The sequence below is a fragment of the Crotalus tigris genome, unplaced genomic scaffold (genome assembly GCF_016545835.1).
Source record: "Crotalus tigris isolate CLP2741 ecotype Arizona unplaced genomic scaffold, ASM1654583v1 scf7180000018783.1386937, whole genome shotgun sequence".
NCBI lineage: Eukaryota > Metazoa > Chordata > Lepidosauria > Squamata > Viperidae > Crotalus > Crotalus tigris.
The window spans coordinates 1,328,725-1,355,841 of NW_024097198.1; the positions used below are offsets into that span (position 1 = coordinate 1,328,725).

Below are 27,117 nucleotides of genomic sequence, written 5' to 3' on the forward strand. Positions count from 1 at the left end.
TGTAGCAGGATGCATAGCTTCCTTCCTTCCTTCCTTCCTTCCTTCCTTCCTTCCTTCCTTCCTTCCTTCCTTCCTTCCTTCCTTCCTCCCTCCCTCCCTCCCTCCCTCCCTCCCTCCCTCCCTGCAAGGTGGCCAAGCCATGCTAAATTATAATTTCTGCTTCTTACAAATGCAGATTTCAAAAAGAAATCATGGTTTCTACAATACCCACTCCATCCTTCATTCTACAGTGTTTAGTGCATTTTATTATTACATCAAAATAAAAGGAATTACCTTGCTTATCTCTCCCCCCTCTGTGCATGTGTTTGTGTGTGTGTGTGTGTGTCTCAGAGAAGCATCCATCCTGACTACCACAGTTAAAATAAGCTATACAAAGTTTTTTTTAATTTTTCTTTAAAAAAAAAAACTAATTGAACAAGTACTGCACTAAATCCCTGGTGCCTGGAGGCTAGACCCCGAGAAAATCTTTGAAGTAGGATAATCCAATAGGAACATGAATTTAAAGATGTAAACATGCATAACTCTGCTTTAACATTCCCAACTGTACGCCAAATATTTCTGCAGCGCCCTAAACGTAGGAGATGACAAATTGCTTTCGCTGCGCTTGACTGACTTGCTTATGGCTCTGGAAATTCCCATTCTTGTATTTCCAAGCACGGCAGATGTTTTAAAACGAGGACAACACCCCACCCCACCTTACCTCAAGTCCCTTAGAAGATCCATGAGTGATCCAAACCTCAGTCACCAACACTATGGATCATCATAGTTTCTCTAACAGTTGGACTCATTTCCAAACTTCTTTTTACAAAGGGGAAACCATCCATGATACATCTCTTGCAGCTGAAAAAAACGGCTTCAGGTGGGGACTATTATCTGCCATTTCTCCCATGCCATCCCTGTAGTGAATTATACCAACTTCTACACGCTTTGTACATAAAGACAATTCCTTGAGCATTTGTCTATGCAGCATACAGTCTGCAGATCTAATTACAGATTTTCTTCAGTCATTAGTTCCATTAGGAATCAAATCCATGGCTCCTACTCACAAGGTCAAGAAGGAAGAGTTTTTAGTTAATTGGTTCTCTCCATCGTAGTAATTTATCTAGAGGTTACAAATTGGGGATGGAGACATTGCAATCAAGACTGCCAGGCTATTCCTCTGGAGAAGTTTAACACCTCAAACATTTTAGGACAGTGTTTCTCAACCTTGACAATTTTAAGGCATGTGGACTTCAACTCCCAGAATTCCACAGCCAGCATTGCTGGCTGTGGAATTCTGGGAGCTGAAGCCCACATGCCTTAAAATTGTCAAGGTTGAGAAACACTGTTTTAGGAGGTCATTCTTTAACACTTAACAGGATTTGTTAATCATCCCCTTGGGTCTTAGGAAGTCAGAATAACAGAGTTGAGAGGGACTTTAGAGGTCTTCTAGTCCAACCCTCTGCTCACGCAGGAGATCCTATACCTGGGTGACTTGAAGATGGGTGAATTTTAACCTTTCTTGCCACCATTGTTAAGTAACACGACTGGTAAGTGGTTTCCCCATTGACTTTGCTTGTCAAAAGAGGATACTGGGGCACTGCAATCGTCATAAATATGAGTCATTTGCCAAACGCCCACATTTTGATCATGTGAATCTGGGAATCTGCAACGGTCGTAAGTGAGAAAAATGGCCGTGAGTCACTTTTTTCGGTGCCACTTTGAACGGTCACTAAACGAACTGTTGTAAACTGAGGACTACCTGTATTTGGAAGAGACTCAGAGAGATACCTTCCTAAATCACAGCAGTATAAGGGGGTGGATGCACTTCATAATCAGATTATCTCAATAAAATCTCAATAAAAGTAATTTAAGCTTTCCTACGGAGTTTATTTCCTGGTCTAGTCTACCCAAATGAGGCTGACATCAATCTTGCAAGTCTCAAATTTCACTCCGGTGCCAAAATATAATGAGAACACGCTATTTGGGAAAAGACTCAGCCCGGTGGCAAATTTATAATAGTCATTTTGTATCTACTTTAAATTATCCATTTTTTTTTCTTTCAACGTCATATTCCTCCTCGTTTTCCAAAAAACGTAGATATAAATAAATGTTACTTTTTGCTGCTGAAAAACCACAGTTTAATTCACGTCGCAGAAAAACATGCTAAATAAACATTTGCCAGCTAAAAACATTAAATCAATAAATTCATTTGCATAAAATTGGCTTTAGTGAACATTAAAAGGCACTTTTCACAGATACGTTTGAAAAAAAAAATAGTTGCCTGATTTTTAATGCCATTACTTACAGTCGCTAACAGGAATCTCCTTTACTGCTGAATAATAAGCAGTCCAAAAATATAAGTTTTTGATTATGCAAAATTGGAGTTTTATATGATATCTGTCAAGCTTTGAAATCCTCCTATAATAAGAAACCAATTTGAGCTAATGCTGTCATTTTGCAATCATGATATCAAATGTTTCCTTTGCTTAATAACAAGATAGATTTGGATGCAACCAAGAGAAAATTGTTAAGGCTGAAAGTCTTCCATTTCCTACTCTCCAACTTAACTGGCAACTCTAAATGAAATCCTTTTGTGTGGTCCCAGGCTTAATTTTGAAATTGCTTAAGATAATCATCTTAATTTCAGCCTTTGGAAAAAGCAACAGAGGAAGAACAAGGAGGAAGGAAAGAATAATAATAAAAAAGATAAAGATATAAGAAATTAGCACGAGAGAGGTTGAGGTTGGATCATATCTTATGGTTTCTATCTTACAACCACTGGTATAAAATGTGCCCCCAGAAAATTATTTGTGCAGGAATACAGAATTTTTTTTTTTAAAAAAAATCATATCTTTATTACTTTTACAAGTAACTCAAGGCAGCGAATATAGCTAATAGTTCTTCTTCCTATTTTCCCCAGAACAATAACCTTGTGAGGTCGGTTAGGCTAAGGAGACAGTGACTGGCCCAAAGTCACCCAGCCAGCTTTTGTGACTAAGGCAGGACTAGAACCCACACCCTTCTGGTGATTGGCCCAAAGTCATTCAGCTGGCATTTATGCCCAAGGAGAGACTAGAACTCACCGTCTCCTCTTTTTTTTTATATTGTGTTGACCAAAACTGGATGCAACTTTCCAAAGCATTATAAAGTGGTACTAACATTTCACATTTGCAATCTTAAAAAGATAGAAACTATACAAAACCTAAAAGACATGAATGAAATACTGTCAAAATCCAGTTATGGGGATTTTTATTTTTTGCAGAAGTTACGCAGTTTTTGTAAAGGTAAACTCCTTTTTGGCCAGCTGGTTAAAATCCAGTGTGTGTACTAAGGTTTATTATGAGTCCTAAATCTAAATCCATTTGCACGTTGAAGCCTTCGTTTCATCCTTGGCCTTTGGTGGCTGTTTTGGACACATCGTACTTTACTTGCTTGTTTCTTTTTCCCACCTTATATAATAAAAAAAATGATAGTCTGATATTGCTGCTTACCATATATAGCTGCTGTGTTAGAGCATTTCCTTGGAACTTCCCATCATTTGGGGGAAAACAGGCACTATTGATCTAAATGATTGACTTTCTTTTCAAGGTGTTCTGAATTACTGAAACTAACCAAAGTCTGGTGAACCTGCAGTAATTTTTCACTGAAGGGAGGGACAGTTACTTAATATTTTTTTTTCCTCTCAATTTACTTCAAGGATACAAGCTCAATATCCACAATAAATCTCAAGGTCATTAGCTTCTGATATGATGGCACAAATAAGATCTACTGATCTTTTCAACCTCAGAAAGCCTTTTGCTGGGATTTGGAGGGAGTAATTCGAGGTTTATCTACAGCACTGATGCTCAAATCTGGCAACTTTAAGAGATGTGGACTTCAGCTCCTAGAATTCCGCAACCAGCAGGTCCAAATGTTTGCAGAAGAACATGTTGGTAGACCAGAGGATTTCCCCCCCCCCCAAGAAATTAGGAGCATTTTAAAGATAAAGAATGTAACCCTCCCTCCCTCCCCTTTCTTTGGGGTGCAGTTGCTTTGTTGGTTGGCAGAATGAAATATGACACGTTCTGACAAGCTCTTGTGAAATACAGGAACAGCTAACACTTTATTATTTGTAGCGAGACATGATAACCATAAATATAAAGTTTAAAGGATCATAAAGGCTGTATTTAAAAAAAACTATAAATCAGGAAGGGAGAGAGGGGGAGGAGGGAGGGAGTGAGGGAGAGAGGGAGGAAGAAAGGAAGGAAGGGAAGGAAGGAAGGAGGAAGGAAGGAAAAGTTGAAGGGAAAAATAAGGGAGGAGGGGAGGAAGAAAGGGAGGGGTAAAGGAAGGGAGGGAAGAAGAAAAGAGAAGCTGAAGGGAAAAAGGAGGGAGAGAGAGAGGGAGGGAGGAAGGAAGGAAAGTAGGCAGAGGGGGTGGAAGGAAGGAAGGAAGGAGAAGCTGAAGGGAAAAAGAAGGGAGGAGGGGAGGAAAAAAGGGAGGGGAAAGGAAGGGAGGGAAGAAGAAAAGAGAAGCTGAAGGGAAAAAGGAGGGAGGGAGAGAGGAAGGAAGGAAGGAAGGAAGGAAGGAAGGAAGGAAGGAAGGAAGGAAAGAAGGAAAGTAGGGAGGGAGGTTGGAAGGAAGGAAGGAAGGAAGGAAAGAGATGCTGAAGGGAAAAAGAAGGGAGGAGGAGAGGAAGAAAGGAAGGGGAAAAGAAGGGAGCAAGGGTGAAGGAATAAGGTTCTGTAGCATTTGTTTAATTTACCTCCCACACCTACATGCTTGATCAAAATTTAAGGAGAATCTCAGTGGTAGAACGTATGACTCAAACCTTCTGCTGATCTTTTCATACTACTTTGCTCTCACCAGCTAAGAAATAAAGATCCTTCCTTTTTTTTTTTGTCTCTCCTTCTTTTTACAAGCAAACTAGATTATCATATGAATTTCAGCCAAAGGAGCTCATATTTTCCTATGATGTTCTGGACAAAGACAAAACCTGTTCCACAAAAAAGAACTCCTACAAGGAGTTGACTCTTGCTTCACAGGCAAAATTCAAAGTCCCTCTTTCTCTCAGCCTGGCTTTTGAAATAATGTAAGGATAGTTCTGCTGAAATCAATCAACAGTCTCTATTTCTTCTCTGGAAATGATGTATCTACTAATTCCGATCCTCGGAGGACAGTTTTGCATGTATTAAACTCTCTGTTTTGATTCCTCCCTCTTTTCTTTCATAAAAGATTATTTTAAACTACTTGTTCCAGCAGGATGTAGATCGAGAACTACCAGAAGTACAGGCAGGATTTTGAAGAGGCATAGGAACTAGAGATCAAATTGCCAACATACGCTGGATCATGGAGAAAGCTAGAGTGTTCCAGAAAAACATCTACTTCTGCTTCATTGACTATGCTAAAACCTTTGATTGTGTGGAACACAACAAATTGTGGCAAGTTCTTAAAGAGATGGGAATACCAGACCATCTTATTTGTCTCTTGAGAAACCTATATGCGGGTCAAGAAGCAACAGTGAGAACTGGACACGGAACCACTGATTGGTTCAAAATTGGAAAAGGAGTCCGGCAAGGCTGTATACTGTCGCCCTGCCTATTTAACTTATATGCAGAGCACATCATGAGAAAGGCAGGCTAGATGAATCAAAAGTTGGAATTAAGATTGCCGGGAGAAATATCAACAACCTAAGATATGCAGATGATACCACTCTAATGGCAGAAAGTGAAGAGGAACTAAAGAGCCTCTTGATGCGGGTGAAGAAGGAGAGTGCAAAAGTTGGCTTGAAACTCAACATTAAGAAAACCAAAATCATGGCATCCGGCCCTCTCAATTCCTGGCAAATAGATGGGGAAGAAATGGAGGTAGTGACAGATTTTATTTTTCTGGGCTCCAAGATCACCTCAGATGGGGACTGCAGCCAAGAAATTAAAAGACGCTTGCTCCTGGGGAGGAAAGCTATGGCAAATCTAGACAGCATACTAAAAAGCAGAGACATCACCCTGCCAACAAAAGTGTGTATAGTCCAGGCCATGGTTTTCCCAGTTGCAATGTATGGCTGTGAAAGTTGGACCATAAGAACGGCTAAGTGCCAAAGAATTGAGGCCTTTGAACTATGGTGCTGGAGAAGAATCCTGCGAGTCCCTTGGACTGCAAAGCATTCAAACCGGTCAGTCCTAGAAGAGATCAACCCCGACTGCTCTTTAGAAGGCCAGATCCTGATGTTGAAACTCAAATACTTTGGCTACCTAATGAGAAGAAAGGACTCACTGGAGAAGGGCCTAATGCTGGGAAAGATTGAGGGCAATAGAAGAAGAGGACGACAGAGAATGAGATGGCTGATGGAGTCACTGAAGCAGTAGGTGTGAACTTAAATGGACTCCAGAAGATGGTAGAGGACAGGAAGACCTGGAGGAACGTTGTCCATGGGTTCGCGATGGGTCAGACATGACTTCGCAATTAACAACAACAAAAACTACTTGTAAAATTTGTTCATGGCTGTTTTTAGCTTGGCAGGTTACAGGCCTAATTTAAATTGACCACAAAGCCACCTCATTTTTCCCCGTGAAATATATGTAAGGGTGGCCGCCTACTCAAGGAAGCCTGGCTGTCTAATGAAAATTCCATCAAGTGGCATATAGACCTTGTGCTGACCTACCAGACGCTTAGGAGATGGGAACAACAGCACCACGGCCTACTGAGAAGACATTTAACTCTTCCTTGGCAGGATTGGGATGGTAGAATGATGGATGAGACAGGAAGAAGATGACAGTGTTTTACATAATTGGGACAATGGCTCTATAGATGGGACGACCAGGACTCACATGGACCGAGATGATTGATCAAATGGCCCTAAGCCAGGGATGGAAGCGCTGAGGCGATCTGGAAGGAGGGGGAGGGAGGGGGAAGACAGAGAGCAGGAATGCCGGAACAGCTGTTTGTTGCAGGACTGGGGCAGAGGAATTACGACAACGACCTTGGGGGTGGGGGAGGATAATGGCCCTGGGAGGGAGGGGGATTGGGTGCAGGGACGGGTTGACAGCCACCCTCCAAGTGCTTGCATATGCTCAAAAAGAGCACTTGATGATCGTAAAACAACCAGTGGAGTCAAAGAAAGTTTGCCTGATGCAGAACAACTCGGTGCGATAAGGATTAACACAATCAACGGGCTGATGACACGCTCAAGCAGCCGGGCGCAGAGACAGGAGGCTATATGAGCTGCCTTCCCGATCTCCTGCTATTCTAGCTCTGATGACGCTGGCAGTTTTTTGGCCGGACAAAAACTCAGTAACTCTTTTTAACTACACGCCTATTTATATTAAACAGGCTGGTTTATTATATCCTGGTGTTCGTTTTTTCTTTTATTTATACAGCTGCCTAACATGCACACAGCCCAGGTTCGAATCTCAGAAGGGTATGTCTGGCTGAAGAGAGTTAAGAAGCTCGAAATAGCTATTCCAGTTCTCCCTTTATTCTTTGTTAGCAATCTAAAATGTGTGTGTGTGTGTGTGTGTATTATATAAGAGTGAACACCCGGGAAGTTAAAACTATAAAAAGTTTAATTAAAAAGGGTGAGAACATAAACCATCTAAAAAGTCTGAGCGAGAAAAAGAAAAAGATGGTGGGAATACCCAAGGGGACAGGGAAGGTACTCCACCTAACCCAAAACCCAACGAAGGGAAGATTGGTGACAGCATACAGATGGATAAGTGGTGCAAAAAAAAAAAAAAGATCACTGGAGCACAATCTACTCAATTAGGCCCAGTGACGAGATCAAAGAGCCGCGCGCAGACCCTAGCTGACCTATAAAGGGGACTCCCTCACTTCCTAGCATTCTAAGCCCTGATGGTGCCAGCAGGTGCCGGCGAAAGCTTGGCGTTTTTTAATTAAACTTTTTATAGTTTTAACTTCCCTGGTGTTCACTCTTATTTCAAATATGGATATACTCAGGGTTCACATTTTTAATGCTATCACTAATATATATATATATATATATATATATATATATATATATATATATATATATATATATATGTTTTCTGAGGTTTTCGCGGGTATTTGTATGTAGGTCTTGGTTGTTCGGGTTTTCTCCCACGTAAAATTGGAAGTGTCTTGGCACGTTTCGACGAAGTCCCATTCGTCATCTTCAGGCTGGTGTTTTTAGCTTCTTGCTTTGAGCAGCATTGCTGCTCAAAGCAAGAAGCTAAAAACACCAGCCTGAAGATGACGAATGTGGACTTCGTCGAAACGTTGCCAAGACACTTCCAATTTTACGCGGGAGAAAACCCGAACAACCAAAGACATATATATATATATATATATATATATATATATATATATATATATAAATGATGGATAGCTTGTCTTTGGTACTGACACATAAGTTCATTAAAAGTACATCAGCTTCATGCTAGAACTGCCAAGAGATCAAGACGTTTATTTAAATCATCTTTGCCGTTTCTTACGGCGTGGTGACGCCCCTGTCTCCTCTGTTTGATGCAAACTGCCTGATTAAAACTCTGTACAAAAATAGAATTCCAAAAGAGGGATCTGTCGGTGTTACATGTCTTTCAGCCGGGCTAACTGAAGAACTCTTAATGAGTTCTGCAAACGAGCCTCATTGTGGACTGATGGACTATTTGACACCAGGAGTCAAGATGTGTTTCAGTGGTTTTGACAGACATCCTGTCTTGCGGTAAAGAATTGGAATTCGCCTCTCCTTTTTCTTGAGGGGGAGGGGCTAATAATACACCTCTCTTGCTATTTTTGAATGCAGGAATGCAGATTGGTTAAAGTGTATAGTCAGAGGCATCATTGCAGGGCTGAAGGAACCCAGAAGAGATGATAGGTGCAATTTCTATACTTTGCCTCTGATGTTCTTTGAAGCATCTCTCTCCCTCTCCCTCTCTCTGTCTGTCCGTCTGTCTGTTCTTCTCTCTCACACACAGACACACAAACACAAACACACACAAATACACCTCTTTCCTTCCTTCCATCCATCTGTCCATCCTTTTCCTTCCTTTCTTCCTTCCCTTCCTTCCTTCCATCCATCCTTCCATCTGTCCATCCCCTCCCTCCCTCCCTCCCTCCCTTCCTTCCTTCCTTCCTTCCTTCCTTCCTTCCTTCCTTCCTTCTTTAAGTGGTTGCCAGTCAAATAATTTGACTGCATTTCAACTTCTGGGGTGTTAACAAAGCTTATTTCTTCTCTCTCTCTCTCTCTCTCTCTCTCTCTCTCTCTCTCTCTCTCTCTCTCTCTCTCTCTCTCTCTCTCTCTCTCTCTCTCTCTCTCTCTCTCTCTCTGTATGTGTGTGTTTGTGTGCACAACAAAATGCTTGAAATATGCCAGAAAATACAACCAAGAAGAACTCTTAAGTTCCCGGTAATGCTTCAGTATTTAGACTGTTGCATTTCAGTGTTTGCTTCATTCCTCTTTAGCAAAGTTGTATTTCTGTCTGTGTTTAGAAAAGAGATTATCCAGTAGCAATGAGACCTATAGTGTCCTCTTTTTTTGAGATCAAAAGATCATAAAGTTCTCCAATGCTCTTGCATTCTGATGGAACCATAAGCTTGTTAAAATCCTTTTCCCACTCAAGAAATGAATGGTGATTAGTTAAGTTTGCAATTTGCACATTTATTCAGTCATATTCATAGTGACTCACTTCTTTATTAAAAAAAAAAGATCTACACAAAATTGTGCATTTACAAGCTAGTTATAAAACATGTCTTTTCTCAAAACGTGCAATCCTAAACCAATTTCCACCCAAAATATAATTGGGTGTTTCACATTTTAATTTCATGTTTTTGTTGAACCAAGAAGTATGTTGGAGTATTTGGGAATCACAATAGGTCGAGTTAATAAGGCTGCCGTCCAACAGAAACCCATCTGCAAATAATCCTCTTTAAACGCATTTGGACATACTTCTGAATAAGCAAGTCACCGGCTGCAATACAAGTTCTGGATTTTGTAATGCCTGAATCCCTTCAACCTCTCTCAGCCATTTGATGAGAAACTACTGAAGCTGAAACATGCAAACTGTCATTGGCCAATCCTTGAAAAGTGAACCTTAAAATAAGCTTTTTATCGAAGCTCAGGTAAGTAGTTGTCCAAAACACCCGTCAATAATCAGAGTGACATCTCATTTCTCACCATAGTCATAAAAGAAGCACAATTCCTTTGACTCAAGTAGTTCAAGAGTGGCCCTTTATCCTCATCTTATGTGCATCCATCAGCATCTTTGTGGCCCTTTGCATAGATGCATTGTTCATATTGGCTTCCCAGACAAACGGCCTTTGAGAGGGATGTAATGATGACACTACACTGAATTGAAACTCAATTGAAATCGTGGTCAAAGAAAACACATTCTTTTGTAAAACAAAGTATGTTATAGGTTGTTTGGATTTGTGCCTTTGAAAAATGGTTCTGCATTTTGCTAATATTGATTGCATGAAACAATTAAACAGCTAAACAATGGTCTCTTTCTCTCTCTCTCTCTCCCTCTCTCTCTCTTTCCCCCCCCCTCTCATCTAATCATCTATCCATCCTTCCTTGTTGTTAAATGCCCATGGGCCAAACAGCAAATGGGGCATGATAGCAATGTTGAGGGATGGGGGATTTTCCCATTGGGGGAATGGGGGACATGACAGCACTGTTCCAATATCTGAGGGGCTCCTACAAAGATGGGGGGGGGGTCAAACTATTTTCCAAAGCATCAGTAGGCAAGACAAATAGAAACAATGGCTGGAAACTAACCAAGGAAAGAACAACCTAGAACCAAGAAAAAATTCCTAATGGCGAGAGCAACCAACTAATGGAATAACTTGCCTTCAGAAGTTGTGGAGGCTTTCAAAGACTGGATAACCATTTGTCTGAGATTATATAGGGTCTCTTCTTTGAGCAGGGGGTTGGATTAGAAGACCTCTGAGGTTCCTTCCAACTCCACTATTCTATGGGATGGAGTTGAATTAAATGCCAGATTGATTGATTTGATTGATTTCTGTTAGCTCATTTTTGACTCCTAGAGACGACACGTATAATTAATACCACCATGGGGCAATCAAAAGTTATTCATACTCAGTCTACTAAAGCATGCAATTTTAACCCCACCCCTCTAAAAACTACAGGAGCATCCATTGCATAAACCTAGTTTCTGCAGATTTCAAAACCAATTTAAACAGGTCAAAGATTCTTTTATATATAATTCAAGAATGTGGCACATTTCACTGACAGACAGACTCTGGGGATAAACATTCGACTAAATCAAACTTTGCTGCTTAATGAAGCAAACTACTTTCCCAGGATCATTCTTTGTTGTCTAGGTTTTTTTTTTCTCTGAAATATGAGTGCTTCAGGCAAATCAAAAGAACAAATGATTTAATGGCATTAGCAACATTGCTGCACTCATGACAATGAGGTAGTAAGCGCATACTGAACTTAGCATGAAGATTCTTAGCTACTTTGATGAACATTTATTAAAAGTTAAAATCACTGTGCCATTCTTTGGTTCTCATGAAATGCTCATGATGCTTATTGAAAGAAGTTTAAAAAGTTCCTAGATCCTCAAGTAATATGGAAACCAGAGCTATGCAGATATCTGATTTGAAAGAAAAAGTGTAATTTGGAATAGGAATTAGTGTGTATGTAGTTCCAGCCAATAACTACTGTTATTGTAGCTGTGTCTTTTCCTGGACTACCCTACAGAGTTGTGTGTGATTCTGAAAAAAAAAAATATACAATTCATTTTAAAAATTCCTGATAACTCTTACGTTTTTCAAATCCCGTTTTGTTCTTCAAATCAGTAATCACTGCCTAGAACTGGTTAACAGTCCACAGTTTTGGAAACTGAGATTTAAAATAATGAGACCTATTGTAGTCTCTCTCCTTTTCCCTCTCTCTCATCAACCTACGGAAACTAAAAGCACCCATAAAACCAAATCATTAAAACAATAAAGTGCAGTTTTTTTGCTATACACCCTTTCAAACAGAACATTTTAATTAAAATGATAATTAATAGGTAAGGATTTGATTCTGAAACAGTTGTGTTGGAAAAGCCCAAGTGAACAAGCGTGCCTTAAACTATAGCTTAAACTTTGAGAAGATATGGGGCATATTATATGCCATCCCCAGCAGAAAATTCTAAAATCAGAAAGTGCTACCACTAATTTATGTTTCCCCACACTGTGGCCTGGACCCACAATTGCACACAAACAAAGGCCTCCACCGCTTAACCAAGCTCTTAGAGTATGTGGGATATGAAGAGGGTTTTTTTTAAGGAGTTTGGTCCCAAATCTAAATGTTATTTAACGTTGCAAGCTGCCCACTGTCACCTTATAGTCAGATAGGCAGCAAACAAATTTAATAAATAAATAAAACCATTTAATGGCTTCCTAAATTGCTGTCCACATCTTTAACTGGGCATGGTAGATCATAAGAAGCCACTTCAGTGCTTTTAATAGGTTGTATGATAGACAGATGACAACACTAAATTTAATGTTCTATTTATTTTGTTGGTGGTGGCACAGTGGTTAAAATGGAGTACTGCAGGCTACTTCTGCTGACTGCTGACTGTCAGCAGTTTGGCAGTTCGATCTTCATCGGTTCAAGGTTGATTCAGCCTTCCATCTTTCCAAGGTTAGTAAAATGAGGACCCAAATTGTCAGGGACAATAGGCTTACTCTGTAAACCACTTAGAGAGAGCTGTAAAGCACTGTGAAGTGATAGATAAGTCTAAGTGCTATTGCTAATTCAGATGCCTAATTCAGTCCAGTTCAGTTTTTGTTCAGTTTTCAGAGGGTTATTTTGCTAATGGACAGAGATAAGAGTCTGGAGTCTCCCCATATAGTTCATTTCCAATCTTCTGTTGAGTTGAAAAGAATTACAAAGATGGAAGCTCTCATCCTGATGCTGGAATTTGCTGCAGGATATGTGATACTTTAAAAAAAAATAACCAAATTCATGGCTCTAGCTCAGGGGTAGGCAACCTTGGCTCTTTTATAATTTGTGGACTTCAACTCCCAGAATTCCTGAGCTGGCTCAGGAATTCTGGGAGTTGAAGTCCACGAGTCATAAATGAGCCAAGGTTGCCTACCCCTGCTCTAGCTTAACAGCTGTTGATTCCACACACCACACACAGTTCTGCTTTGTTTTAAATGCAGTCTTATGATTTTTATTTTAAATAAACCGCAGCCAACTTTAATTGTCCAAGTTGCAAAAAGATGTTTTACAATCTGTTCATGTGCAAGACAGGAAGGTTGTATGTGTATGTTTGTGTGTCGTCATTAAACACTGTGCTGTTTTCCTATTGAAGACTTTCCTTTTGAAAACCTCGCTGTAAGTCTGAACAAGTTTATTAGGGAACCAGCAGGGGATAATTCCCTATTAGAAGGCAGAACAAGAAGGAAAGAAAAAAGAAATAGCATAGAAAATCAGCCTTCGGGTGTTGAATTTAAATGACGATTTGGAGAATGGAAAAATCCAGCTCCCAATATTTATATTTTCTTTTTCCATTTCTGTTCTTTTTTCTTTTCTTTTCAGCAAATGTTCTTTTGAAAGCCTGTGATGAAGGAATAATTGTCTGGCTCTTTGGCCTGGATCAGCACATTAAATAAGACGATACAGGTAACCCTTGAATTGCAACAGTTCATTTAGTGACCGTTCAAAGTTACAACAGCACTGAAAAAAATGATGAGTATGGTCAGTCTGCATGAAGACTTTTTGGAGTCCTTAAATAATAGTGGGAAAGGATCTTGAACATCTTACAAAGCAAAACCAACTCTTATCTGATTTGCCTGCCATTTTTCTTCCCAGGGCCATGGGGAAAGCTAGTTGGACTTTAATTAATCAATGGGGCAATGGAACAGCTTGTCTCCCAGAGTTATGGGAGCTCCATCATTGGAGGTTTTCAACAAATGATTGGACAGCCATTTAGTTGGGATGGCATAAGGTCTCCTGCCTTGAACAGGTGGTTGAACTTGAAAATCTCCATGGTTTCTTCCAGTTCTATGATAGATTCTAGAATAGAGTAGAGTAGAGTAGAGTAGAGTAGAGTAGAGTAGAGTGGAGTGGAGTGGAGTGGAGTGGAGTGGAGTGGAGTGGAGTGGAGTGGAGTGGAGTAGAATGGAATGGAATGGAATAGAATAGAATAGAAATAGAAATAGAAATAGAAATAGAATAGAATAGAATAGAATAGAATAGAATAGAATAGAATAGAATAGAATAGAATAGAATAGAATAGAGCTGGAAGGGACCTTGGAGGTCTTCTAGTCCAACCCCTCTGCTCAGGCAGGAAACCCCATACCATTTCAGACAAATGGTGGTCCAATCTCTTCTTTAAAACTTCCAGTGTTGGAGCATTCACCGCTTCTGGAGGCAGGTTGTTCCACTGATTAATTGTTCCAACTGTCAGGAAATGTCTCCTTAGTTCTAGGTTGCTTTTCTCTTTGGTTAGTTTTCATCTGTTGCTTCTTCTCCTGCCTTCAGGTGCTTTGGAGAATAGTTTGACTCCCTCTTCTTTGTGGCAACTGCTGCAATATTCTATGATTCTATGATGAGATTTGGTCACCATATTATCATACAGCGTACAGCAGTTGGGATATGCTTGTAGGAAGATCTCTAGTAGAATTCCATTAAACCACTACTTCTTTATACTGTATATTCCGGCGTATAAGGCAACCTGGTGTATAAGATGACCCCCGACTTTGGCGCCGAGTTGCATGCCTAGAAAGTTGTCTTATACGCCGGAACCTACCGTTATTTCTGGCGTATAAGACGACTCAGCCTATAAGACGACCCCCGACTTCGGCGCCGATTTTAACGCTTGCGAAAGTCATCTTATACGCCGGAAAGTACGGTAATTATGTTTTAGATTGAAATCTTAGTCAACATGGATCTCATGGGGAAAAATACTCCCAAGTCCTTTACCCGATACCGGTTTCACCAATTACCTCTTTTGTTTTAAGAGGCATATTTTCTCAGATAGTCATTAGCATTTTCACACAGTCTCTCAAAAATCTCTCTCCTTTTTTTTTTTTAAAAAAAACCAGATTTAATTCAAATGTCAGGACTGAGGTCAACGCACGTGGTACAATTGCTTTGTGTTACTCTTACTTAAGTAAATTCTTGACTATAGATTATACTCCCTCCAGCTTTAGCTCTATAGTCATTAGTGTGATTTATTCTGAAGAAATTAGATACTGGAAATTTCAATATTGGGCATAAAATAGAATTCTCCAGTTGCTATAGAGCTAATGTATTTCTCACTATCTCGTAGTCATGGCAACTACAAAAGGACAATCTCCCTCCCCCCTTAAAAAAAAGTTCAAGTATGTATTTCTAGTTGTTGCCACCAAAATTATTGCCGAAAGGGGTGGGGAAGAAATCAATTCTTATTATTTATAATACAATTATTTTGCTAGGGTCTTTGTAAGCCCCAGTTTAGTATTTTTAAAAGCATTGTTTGGAAATGAGATTGCTTAGTTAGGATTGTTTCACTGAGGCAGACCAGATTTTGTCTGCCGGAGGAGGAAGAGAAGGAAAAGCAACATCAATATTTTAGATGGAGAGAAAATGTGAATAGACCGATTTATTCCTCAATAAATGGGATTGGTTAATTAAAGGACATCCCATATGAATATCTTTATTTATTTAGCAAATGAAAATGTCAGTGTAATTGCTCATTCATTAACCTGAAGAGTTGTTGTGAAATACATCTCAGGCACTGGAATATTTACCTCAGGATGTCCGTCCCTTGCAACTTTAAGATTTGTGGACTTCAATTCCCAGGATTCCCCAGTCACACTAATGACCATAGATCAGGGGTGGGCAACCTTGGCTCTCTTATGACTTGTGGACTTCAACTCCCAGAATTCCTGAGCCATGCTGGGGAATTCTAGGAGTTGAAGTCCACAAGTCTTAAAGTGGCCAACTTTGGGCAACGCTGATTTAGGAAGAAGACAAGAGATTTATACTACAGGTTCTTGACTTACAACCTTTTGTTACAACAGCAGTGAAAAAAAAAGACTCACGCTTACAACCATTGCAGCATCCAGGCAGATACGTGATCAGAATTTGGGTGCTGGGCAACTGGCATGTATTTACCATGGTTGCAGCATCCCAAGGTCACAGGATTACCATTTGTGACCTTCCCAGCTGGCTTGTGATGAAACAAGTCAATGGGGTAAGCCAGATTTGCTTAACAACCACATCATTCACTTCTCTGCAATGATTTGCTTAACAACTGTGTCAAAAACCGTCATAAAATGGAGCACAACTCCAGAATTCCCCAGCCTGCATCTATGTTTTAGTAGGGAACTGGACATAAAGCAATTATTTCAGCAGTTTCAGTACAGCTTCTAATTTTCTGCCATCCATCCTATCAGCAAACACTCACACAAAATGGAGCACAACTCGCTTAACAACTGCCTTGCTTAGCAACGGAAATGTTGGATTCGTTGTAAGTCAAGGACTACCTGTTTATACCCAGCAGTTGTTGTCCAAATGGACCTTGTGTTCCAATGTGTGCTGCTTAAAGTTGTATGGGAAACAGCCGTTGAAAGTGACAATATAAAACAGAAATGCCACGGAGTATATTTTATGACCAAAAGTAACCCTCGGCATCTGATGACATTCTGGTTCCTGCACAGGTTCAGAAAACATACATCAGATAAATTTGGGAAGAAAGGATTAATATATTTCTCCATTTTCCCCAGTGCTGTCTTCAGAGGTGACATTTAGACTGAATCCTCTTCCATGTCAGATAGCAACCATAAACCAGGAGAAGAGAGAGTTTACCCAGGAGATTTGAAGGATGTGAAGTCAAGAATCTGACCCACACAATATGCAAGAAAACTGTAAATGCTTCTTCCAAATCCTAACCCAAGCAGGAAGACTGATCAAATCCTTCCTTTCTCTAAAAATATGATCTCCAAACACATAAATGAGAGCTGTATAAAACCTGAGAATACTTGCCCTTGAACGGGAGACACTGTTTCATCCAGGCTGACCTAGTTTCAAAAGCCATCTACAGGAGAACAATTCAGAATTCTGTGGAGGAGAGCCAGAAAAAGAGCAAGAAAGAATGCAAGAAAGAAGAAAAAGTAGGTGTAGGAGGGAACAGAACTTTCTATTAAGTGTTATATGAGGCTTTGCTTCATCCTCTACCCTACCATTCTCAGTTGAAATTGAAAGGGACGTAGTTGGAAACTCTGTCCTAGAAGATATGATCTCAAGAAGATACGACAATGGGGTTGGACACTCTGCCTTAGAAGACATGATTTCCAGAAGAGTGCTCCAGGGTTCTGTTCTGGGCCCAGTGCTCTTCAACGTCTTCATCAACGATTTGGATGAGGGGATAGATGGGGAACTCATCAAATTTGCAGATGACACCAAGCTGGCAGGAATAGCCAACACTCCAGAAGCCAGGCTTAAGATACAGGAGAATCTGGACAGACTTGAACACTGGGCGCTATCTAACAAAATGAAATTCAATGGTGAAAAAAGTAAGGTTCTACATTTAGGCAAGAAAAAACAAATGCACAGTATAGTATAGGGTACCTTGCTCAATAGTAGTAACTGTGAGAGGAATCTCGGAGTCCTAGTGCACAATCACTTAAATATGAGCCAGCCATGTGTGCTGCAGCTGCCAAAAAGGCCAACACAGTGCTGGGCTGCATTAGGAGAGGGATAGAATCGAGATCATGTGAAGTATTAATACCACTTTACAACGCCTTGGTAAGGCCACACTTGGAATACGGCATCCAGTTTTGGTCACCACGATGTAAAAAACATGCTGAGATTTTAGAAAGAGTACAGAGAAGAGCAACAAAGATGATTAGGGGACTGGAGGCTAAAACATATAAGGAACGGTTGCTGGAATTGGGTATGTCTAATTTAACGAAGAGAAGGGCGAGGGGTGACATGATAGCAGTGCTCCAATATCTCAGGGGCTGCCACAAAGAAGAGGGAATCAAGCTATTCTCCAAAGCACCTGAAGGCAGGAAAAGAAGCAAGGGATGGAAACTGATCAAGGAGAGAAGCAACTTAGAACTAAGGAGGAACTTCCTGACAGTGAGAACAATTAACCAGTGGAACAACCTGCCTCCAGAAGGGGTGACTGCTCCAACACTGGAAGTTTTTAAGAAGAGACTGGACAGCCATTTGTCCGAAATGGTGTAGGGTTCCTGCCTGAGCAGAGGGTTGGACTCAATGACCTCCAAGGTCCCTTCCAACTTGATGATGATGATGATGATGATGATGATGATGATGCAACAATGGGGTTGGACCCTCTGCCCTAGAAGATACTGTACGATCTCAAGAAGATACAACAATGGAGTTGGACACTCTGCTAGAAGACGCAATCTCCAGAAGATGTAACAATGTCAGATTTAAATCCCTAGAAGCTACCAAGCCAGAATTAAAGATTCCCAATTCAATCTAATAGTTCCTGAAACAGACACACATACAAACATACACCAAAAATTGGATAACCTGAATATTCAACACTGTGAAGATATTTTGGGCTTAAACTTAGTGGCAGAGATGCTTATTAAAACAGCACTCCCCATCCCCATCCCCATGCGTTATGAAAGGAGATTGACAAGAGGCAATCACAGCAGGAAGGCAAATAATAGGAAGAAAAATCAAATCACACAGGAGAAATGTCTGTCATTTAGAGTCCTGACAAATAAACTATTCCAATAATTAAAGGAGGATTGTGTGCTCTGCTGCTCCAGGCCTTATTCCACTTGAGGTGGACAAATAAATTGGAAGACTAACATGTGGACATAAAGTGGGTAAGATATTGTCGGCTTAGATCAGTGTGAAAGAGGGAGAAAATGCATTAATGAAACATGTCAGTGCTAGTTTCTCAACTTGGGCAATTTCAAGCTGCATGGACTTCAACTCCCAGAATTCCCCAGCCTGCATCTATGTTTTAGTAGGGAACTGGAAATAAAGCAATTATTTCAGCAGTTTCAGTACAGCTTCTAATCTTCTGCCATCCATCCTACCAGCAAACACTCACATAAAATGGAGCACGACTCGCTTAACAACTGACTTGCTTAGCAACAGAAATATTGGACTCGTTGTAAGTCGAGGACTACCTGTTTATACCCATTATGTTCCTCCTGACCCCACCAGAAGTAAAACAAAATCATATCGGGAGAACTTTGAGAGGAATTCTCAAGTAATTTGAGAGTGAGGTAGGAAAAAAATCAGAAATCTCTTTCACAAGGGAAAAAGAGCTCAAGAAATCGAATCAGCATCTAATAAAACATCTAAACTAGGAAAATGGTGTTGTGTAAACTTTGGTATTAGTTCCTGTGGCATTCTAGGGAAGTGAAAGTTGGGGTTTGAAGAAGGAAGAAAGGAAGAGTGTCTCTTTTGAACTTTGATGTTGGAGAAGACTCCTGAGAAGACCGTGGACAGCAGAGAAAACTAAGCAAGGAATTCTCAAAGAAATAAACTCAGCATTCTCACTCAAGGCTCAAAAGACCAGGCTCAAGTTATCCTATTTCAGACATGTTATGGGAAGACCCAGCTCTCTTGAGAAGGTCTTGATGCTGGGAAAGGTGGAAAAAAAAGAGAAGAAGACATAGACATATCCAGTTACATGGAAGATGTAAAGAACCAGATTGAGCACAGATTGTTATGGGGGTGGGGGAATGCAATCTCTGTAAATACTAAGAGTTGACAACCACTTAATGGAACATAATCAATCAATCAACCAATCCATCAGTGTCCCTTATCGCTGTAGGCATGGGGCAATTGCAAGATCATGTTCCTACTGCTACAGACACTCAAAAAAATCCATCCTTAGTTGTAAATTTTGACTAAGGATGGATTTTTTTGAGTGTCTGTAGCAGTAAGAACATGATCTTGCAATTGCCCTATGCCTAAACCTTGACCCACAAAAGATGTCTCGTATGTACTCTAATTTACAGCCCAAATGTTGGAGATGTGGTTGTATGGACGCAACCTATTATCATATTTGGTGGTCTTGTAGAAATATAAAGGCTTTTTGGATTAAGATTTGGTGGAATATTCAAAAAATTTTTAATAGAAGGATAAAATTCACACCACAATTATTTTTGTTAGGTATTATTGAAGATTGTGATAGTAAAGAGATTATTTTAATGTTGAATTTTGTTACGGCAGCAAGATTATTGATTGCGCAATATTGGAGGAAAGACTCCTTGCCTTCCTTAGAGGAATGGTTTTTTAAAGTTTCTTATTTATCAGAAATGGCAAAAATATCGGCTTATCTGAAAGACCAATCGCAAGAGAGATATAACTCTGTATGGAAAAGATGGGTAAATTTCGTTCAGAATAAATATGGGATTAGAAAGTATTACTTAGCTTTTGAATAACTTATTGTGTAAAGTTGTTACGGTTAGATTTGTTGATTTTATTGTAATGGAGTTAAAGGGGTCCTTAAATTTTTTAGGATTTATGTATAATTGATTGATGCTTATTTAAATTTTTATGTTCTTTTTTGTTGTTTTTAGCTCTGCATTCAGCTCTGGGAAGGGGGGGAGGGTTAATGGGAGGGGGGAGGGAGAGAGGTGGGGAGGGATTTTATTGTAAAAAGTTTATAAAAATTTTAATAAAAAAAAATCCATCCTTAGTTATGTACAAGCACCACCCAGGGTCTCCATCATGTTGCCACCTGCCTAGAAACAACGGAATGCTCCATCTTTACTCCTTGTTGCTACACAAATGGTGACAACAGCCATAAACATGGGTTGCCAGCAAGTAGCTTTCCTAGACAAATCACTTTTCCTGAAACTAGGATGGTCAAGTTTCAGCTCATTCAGTTTCCCCACGCTGACCTGATGATTACAACTCATTATAGCATTTTATTGATCCGCCTCGTTGTGTTTTGCCCTTATAGAGAACAATTTCAATAACACTCAATATTACATTTTCATTACACTCAAGTGCTGGGTTCACCTGTGAATATTTTGTTTTCTGTCTTCGTTTGGAGTTTGCAGGCCCAGAGCCCTCAACCCTGGTAATTGTCTCATTATCCAAATGAGGTTGATGGCACACCTTCCTAGTCTAGTTCAATCAGACCCCTACAGTCAATCATGTGGATGTCATTAGTTCTCCCAGGCAAAAAGCAACAACTGAAGCTGAGCCAATCTTTCCTGGAAAAATGGGAGAAATGTTGGATTCCAAATCCCACCAAATTAATATATACAAGTAGTTCTTGACTTACAACCATTCATTGAATGAGCATTCGAAGTTATAACAGTAATTTTAAGACACCAGCCTTAAAGTTGCCAAAATTGGACAGGTGTGGCACCTAGAATGTAGTCCTTGATTCATTTAGTGGCCATTCAAAGTAACAATGGCACTGAAAAAAGAGACTTATGACTTATGACACTTGTTGCAGCATCCTTGTGGTGCTTGATCAACAATATAATTAATGGAATGATCCGCCTCCAGAAGTTGTGGGTGCTCTTCTTAAGACGAGATTGGACAACCATTTGTCAGAAATGGTATAGGGTCTCCTGTTTGAGCAGGGGGCTGGACTAGATGACCTCCAAGGTCCCTTCCAGCTGTTATTCCGTTATACAGAGGACATGGCTTTCCTCCTGAATTTAGTTTCAAATTTAGGAAGGAGTATTATGATACAGAGTTTGTGTCAAAACTCATTTCTTCCCATCAAAGGGGTTTTTCTCCTACCATTCATGAATCAATATTCACAAAATTTCAAGCTTTTCTATTACTACAGAGAGCGGCTACAATTTCTCCCTTCCCTTTCATGGTTTCTTTTATTGTCCAGTCTTTCTTCCGAATCCCAATTGATCTGGAAGATTTTTTTTTTTTTCCAAATTAATCCTGGCCTTCAAGCCCATTTTGTTTACTTTAACTCTTTCACATCACCAGTTTCCGCTTTTGCAGTAGAGGCACGTTGGGTAACGACGTTCACAATTTCAGCAAAATGTCAGCCTTCGTTCATTCATTCTTTCTGCATGGAAATTCTCAAGTGCTCAGCTCAGCTCATGCAGATGGCAGAAACATTACATCCAAGAGCAATTCAGGTTCCTTGTGCAATCGTATCAATATGGCTTTTTGGCTGTCCTGATCAATATGCATTTAGAGGCTTAGAAAATGCTGCGCAAAAGTTGTTTGCTGCATCGACGTACAATCAGATCAAAATGGAGGTTTGGTACGAATGCAAACACATGAAATTGTCAGATACCGATTGCTCTGCTTAGCTCAGTATTATGCATGCAGACTGACAGCTATTTTCCCCTCTAGGATTTCAGATGTTTCTCTGTTCCCATCATTTTGGAAATGCAAGGATTCAGCATGAGATACAGGTAGTCCTCAATTTACAACCACAACTGAGCCCAAAACTTATGTTGCTAAGCAAGACATAAAGTGTTAAGTGAGTTTTGCCACATTTTATGACCTTTCTTGCCATAGTGCTTAAGTGAATCACTGCACAGGCCACTGCAACTGTCATGAATATGAGTCAGTTGCAATGGTCATAAGTGTGAAAAAGGGCCATCAATCTCTTTTTTCCCAATGCCATGATAACTTTGAACAGTCACTAAATGAACGGTTGTAAATCAAGGACTTGCCTGCACTTCACATCTGAAGTACGGGTTAGCTACTACCTTACAAGCAGCAGATGGGCAAAAGCAGGTATTATTTTAAATATAATTTCTTGCAACTTATTTATTTATTTATGAGACTTATATACCACTTTAAGTGCAAGCACTCTCTAAGCGATGTACACCAGTAAGCAATGTATATATATATTTACATTGCCCCCAACAATCTGGGTCCTCATTTTACCTACCCCGGAAGGATGGAAGGCTAAGTCAACCTTGAGCCGATGAGATTTGAACCGCTGACCTGCTGAACACAGTCAGCTAAAGTGGCCTGCAGTACTGCACTCTAACTGCTGCGCCACCTCGGCTCTTAACTTTCTTAAAAACTGCCAGAAATTATGCATATACAATGGGCTATGTAAAAAAATGAGTGTAACATACCTAGACAAAGAGAGAGAGAGAGAGAGAGAGAGAGAGAGAGAGAGAGAGAGAGAGAGAGAGAGATCAATTGAATTGACGGGGAACGTTTACTGGAGAAATTTTCAAAATCGAGCAAGAAACTGAGAGGAGGAGAAACTTATAGGTGTTCCTGTTCTAAATATCTAAACAAGTCTCTGGTTAAACTTAAGGGTGAAGACAGAAAACAAAGATTACTTGCAAAGAAGTAAAAAAAAAAAACCTCTCAGCAATCCATGAAATTAAAGGTCAGAGTAGATTTTACTACTTACCTTGCCCACATGTTTTGGAAAGGGAGGTCTCTGATTTTCAGGAATTAAGATTTGAGAAGCAACAATGGACCTTCTTTGTCGTATGCTCCCAAGGCCCTCTTCTGCTTTAAAGAGTTCCTAAGATGGAACAGAAGAATGAGTTAATTTAGACCGTGGCTTTCAAGGACACCACAAGTCATTCTTACTCTTGAGAACAACAACCACAATGTCCATGAGCCTCAGATCAAGTAATAACCTTTCAGGGCCCACGGTGCAATTTGTCCAAGAATAATACAGGTGGTCCTTGATGTATGACTACAAATAAGCTCAAAATTCCTGTTGCTAAGAGAGGCATTTGTAAAGTAGGTTTTGCCTCATTTGACGACCTTTCTTGCCACAATTGTTTAGCAAATCGCTGCAGTTGTTATATGAGTAACACAGTCTAGTTTAACAAAGAGAGGGACGAGGGGGGACATGATAGCAGTGCTCCAATATGTCAGGGGCTGCCACAAAGAAGAGGGAGTCAAGCTATTCTCCAAAGCACCTGAAGGCAGGACAAGAAGCAATGGGTGGAAACTGATCAAGGAGAGAAGCAACCTAGAACTAAGGAGAAACTTCCTGACAGTTAGAATAATTAATCAGTGGAACAACCTGCCTCCAGAAGGGGTGAATGCTCCAACACTGGAAGTTTTTAAGAAGAGACTGGACAGCCATTTGTCCGAAATGGTATAGGGTTTCCTGCCTGAGCAGGGGGTTGGACTAGATGACCTCCAAGGTCCCTTCCAACTTTACTATAATTATTATTATTATAGATCATCGCACAGTCAGCCAGATGTTCAGACTGGATTTGGCATTTTGTCTACCTATCGAGTCCTTACCCAGGACCTGGGATAAGCAGATGTGGATGTTTGATGGTATTACAAATATTGTCGCAAGATGGAAGCAGTTCCTAGTAAGGCTGCCTTTTGCAATTGACTAATGGCAAATTTGTCAATGCCAGTGGTGTTCAAATGGTGCTCCAGTTGTTTTGGGATTGCACCCAAGGCGCCTGTTACTATTGGTACTACCCTTGCTTGCTTTTGCCACAGTCTTTTTATTTCTATTTGTAGGTCTTTGTATTTTGTTATCTTCTCGAGCTCTTTCTCTTCTATTCTGCTAATATTATTATTATGGATCATCGCACAGTCAGCCAAATGTTCAGACTGGATTTGGCATTTTGTCTACCTATCGAGTCCTTACCCAGGACCTGGGATAGGCAGATGTGGATGTTTGATAGTGTTACAGGTATCGTCACAGGATGGAAGCAGTTCCTAATAAGGCTGCCTTTTGCAATTGACTAATAGCAAATTTGTCAATGCCAATGGTGTTCAAGTGGTGCTCCAGTTGTTTTGGGATTGCACCCAAGGAGCCTATGACTATTGGTATTACCCTTGCTTGCTTTTGCCACAGTCTTTCTATTTCTATTTGTAGGTCTTTGTAATTTGTTATCTTCTCCAGTTCTTTCTCTTCTATTCTGCTATCTCCAGGCACTGCGACGTCCACTATCCAGACTTTTTTGTCTTTCTTATCGACAATTGTTAAGACTGGGGTGTTATGTTGCAGGTGCTTGTCTGTTTGAATTCTGAAGTCCCAGAGCAGTTTAATTTTATCATTTTCTATGACTTTCTCTATTTTATGATCCCACCAGTTTTTGCTTACAGGCAAATGATATTTTTTGCAGATCTTCCAATGCATCATTGTTGCTACTTTGTCATGCCGCTGCTTGTAATCAGTCTATGCAATCTTCTTGCAACAGCTTACCAAGTGGTATTATTATTATTACTATTATTATTATTATTATTGACTTTGCTTGTCAGAAGATCGCCAAAGGAGATCACATGATCTCCAGACACTGCAACTGTCATAAATACGAGTCAGTTGCCAAACGTCTGAATTTTGATCATGGAGCATGGAGATGCTAAAACGGTTGTAAGTGTGAAAAACCACCATAAGTTCCTTTTCTCAGTGCTCTTGTAATTTCAAACAATCACTAAATGAACTGTTTTAAGTGGAGGACTACTTATAATAAAAAAGATAATAAAGTGGTATCAAGACTCATATCCAGGAGCCAGGAGAGGGAGACATGGAAGAAATCCTTTCTTATGATCACATCCCCAGTTTCATTATTTCACAAGGTTTCATCCTACATCTAAATCTTTTTCCAGCCTCCAGGCTATTGCCTTAACAATCCAGATTTTCACTGTACAAAACACAACAGACCCTGAAGGGGTAATTTGGTTCTTCTTTCAAATTCCCTCCAGAAGTAGGCCGGAGAAGTGTCAAAGAAAAAAATATATATAAAAGGAATAAAATCTGAATTCTCTCCAGAAGGCAAACGGTGTGATGCGGAGGTAAGCTTTGAAATCCGTAGTCTGTGGCCTGCCAGGGGTCTTTGCCATGACTTAGAAGATTTAGAAGTCTCTGGCCTTCTTGGACGGATAAAGCTCTTTGTTCCCTTCCTAGCAAGGAAAAGACACAGACTGTCCTTGTGAATCGGCTCCTGGGAGTGAATCCGGGAGTGGATTACCTAAATAAGAGTGCAGCATCGCTGTAACTGATCACAAAATCCACCCATCACAATTCAAAGTGTGCAGTTAGCCAATACAGATGCAAAACATTTTTTTTTCTTTTTTTTCTAACATGGGGACCTGCCTTCCAATTTCTGATCCTTTAGGATAGAAAAAAAATATGAGCTTTTTGTTGTTTTCGTACAGAACATTGATGTGATAAGAAGCAGAATATGGGACCCTAATCTGCTAAATTAGATACTTTAGCAATACGGCCAATCAAGTCAAGATGAGCAAGGTTAGTCTGATAAGCAGGTGGTCCTCGACTTAAAACAGTTCATTTAGCGACCATTCAAAGTTACAACAGCACTGAGAAAAGTAATTTATGACCGTTTTTCATACTTACAACCATTGCAGGATCCCCAAGGTCAGGTGATCAAAATTCGGACCCTTGGCAGCTGTCTTACAAATTTACGATGGTTGCCCTGTCCCGGGGTCAGGTGATCCCCTTTTGCAACCTTCTGACAAGCAAAGTCGATGGGGAAGTCACAACCATGTTACTAAGTGAACAACTGCAGCAATTCAGTTAACAGCTGTGGCTAGAAAGGACATTAAACAGGGCAGTGATCATTCAAGAACTGTCTCGCTTAGCAATATAAATTTTGGGCTGAATTGCAGTCGTAAGTCAAGGACTACCTGTAGCCCACTTGGGCTTGATGTGTTGGATGAATCTTGTCACTGTGGTTTACTAACCACGGTCGTAGAGCTGGGTGCTGCACACAAGCCCATTCACTTTTATCAATGAATCACGTCATTAACTGAAAGAGCTGCAGGGGATTTTATAGACTTCTTTTGTCCCGCCTTTATTATGTTTATAAATAATTCAATGTGGCGAACACATCTGATACTCCTTCCTTCTCCTATTTTCCTCACAACAATAACAATCCTGTGAGGTGGGCCGGGCAGAGGGAGAGAGTGACTGGCCCAATCACCCAGTTGGTTTTCATGCCTAAGACGGGACTAGAACTCACTGTCTCCTGGTGATTGGCCCAAAGTCACCCAGGCAGCTTTCATGTCTAAGGCAGGACTAGAACTCACCATCTCCTGGTGATTGGCCCAAAGTAACCTAGCTGGTTTTCCTGCGTAATGGAGGACTAGAACTGACTCTCTCCTGGTTTCTATATGGTGCCTTCATCACTAGACCAAACTTACTTTTTGGTTTGTTTAAATTTATATTAAATGGGGAGCAATCTTCATAATTTAAAACTGCATTCTCTTACATCTACCCATGTGGTTTGCCAACTCAACACAGCCACAAAAATTAGTGTTTTTGATGTCTC

The 27,117-nt window shown here is 40.2% G+C and overlaps 1 protein-coding gene across 1 annotated transcript in view; it reads right to left on the minus strand.

The window, feature by feature from the left end:
* The window catches only part of CDH13 (cadherin 13), a 250,018-nt gene that overhangs the window by 198,721 nt on the left and 24,180 nt on the right, over positions 1–27,117 (minus strand). The window contains exon 3 of the mRNA XM_039355996.1: positions 23,253–23,369. Coding sequence (XP_039211930.1) covers positions 23,253–23,369 — 117 coding nt within the window. The remainder of the gene's footprint in view (positions 1–23,252; positions 23,370–27,117) is intronic.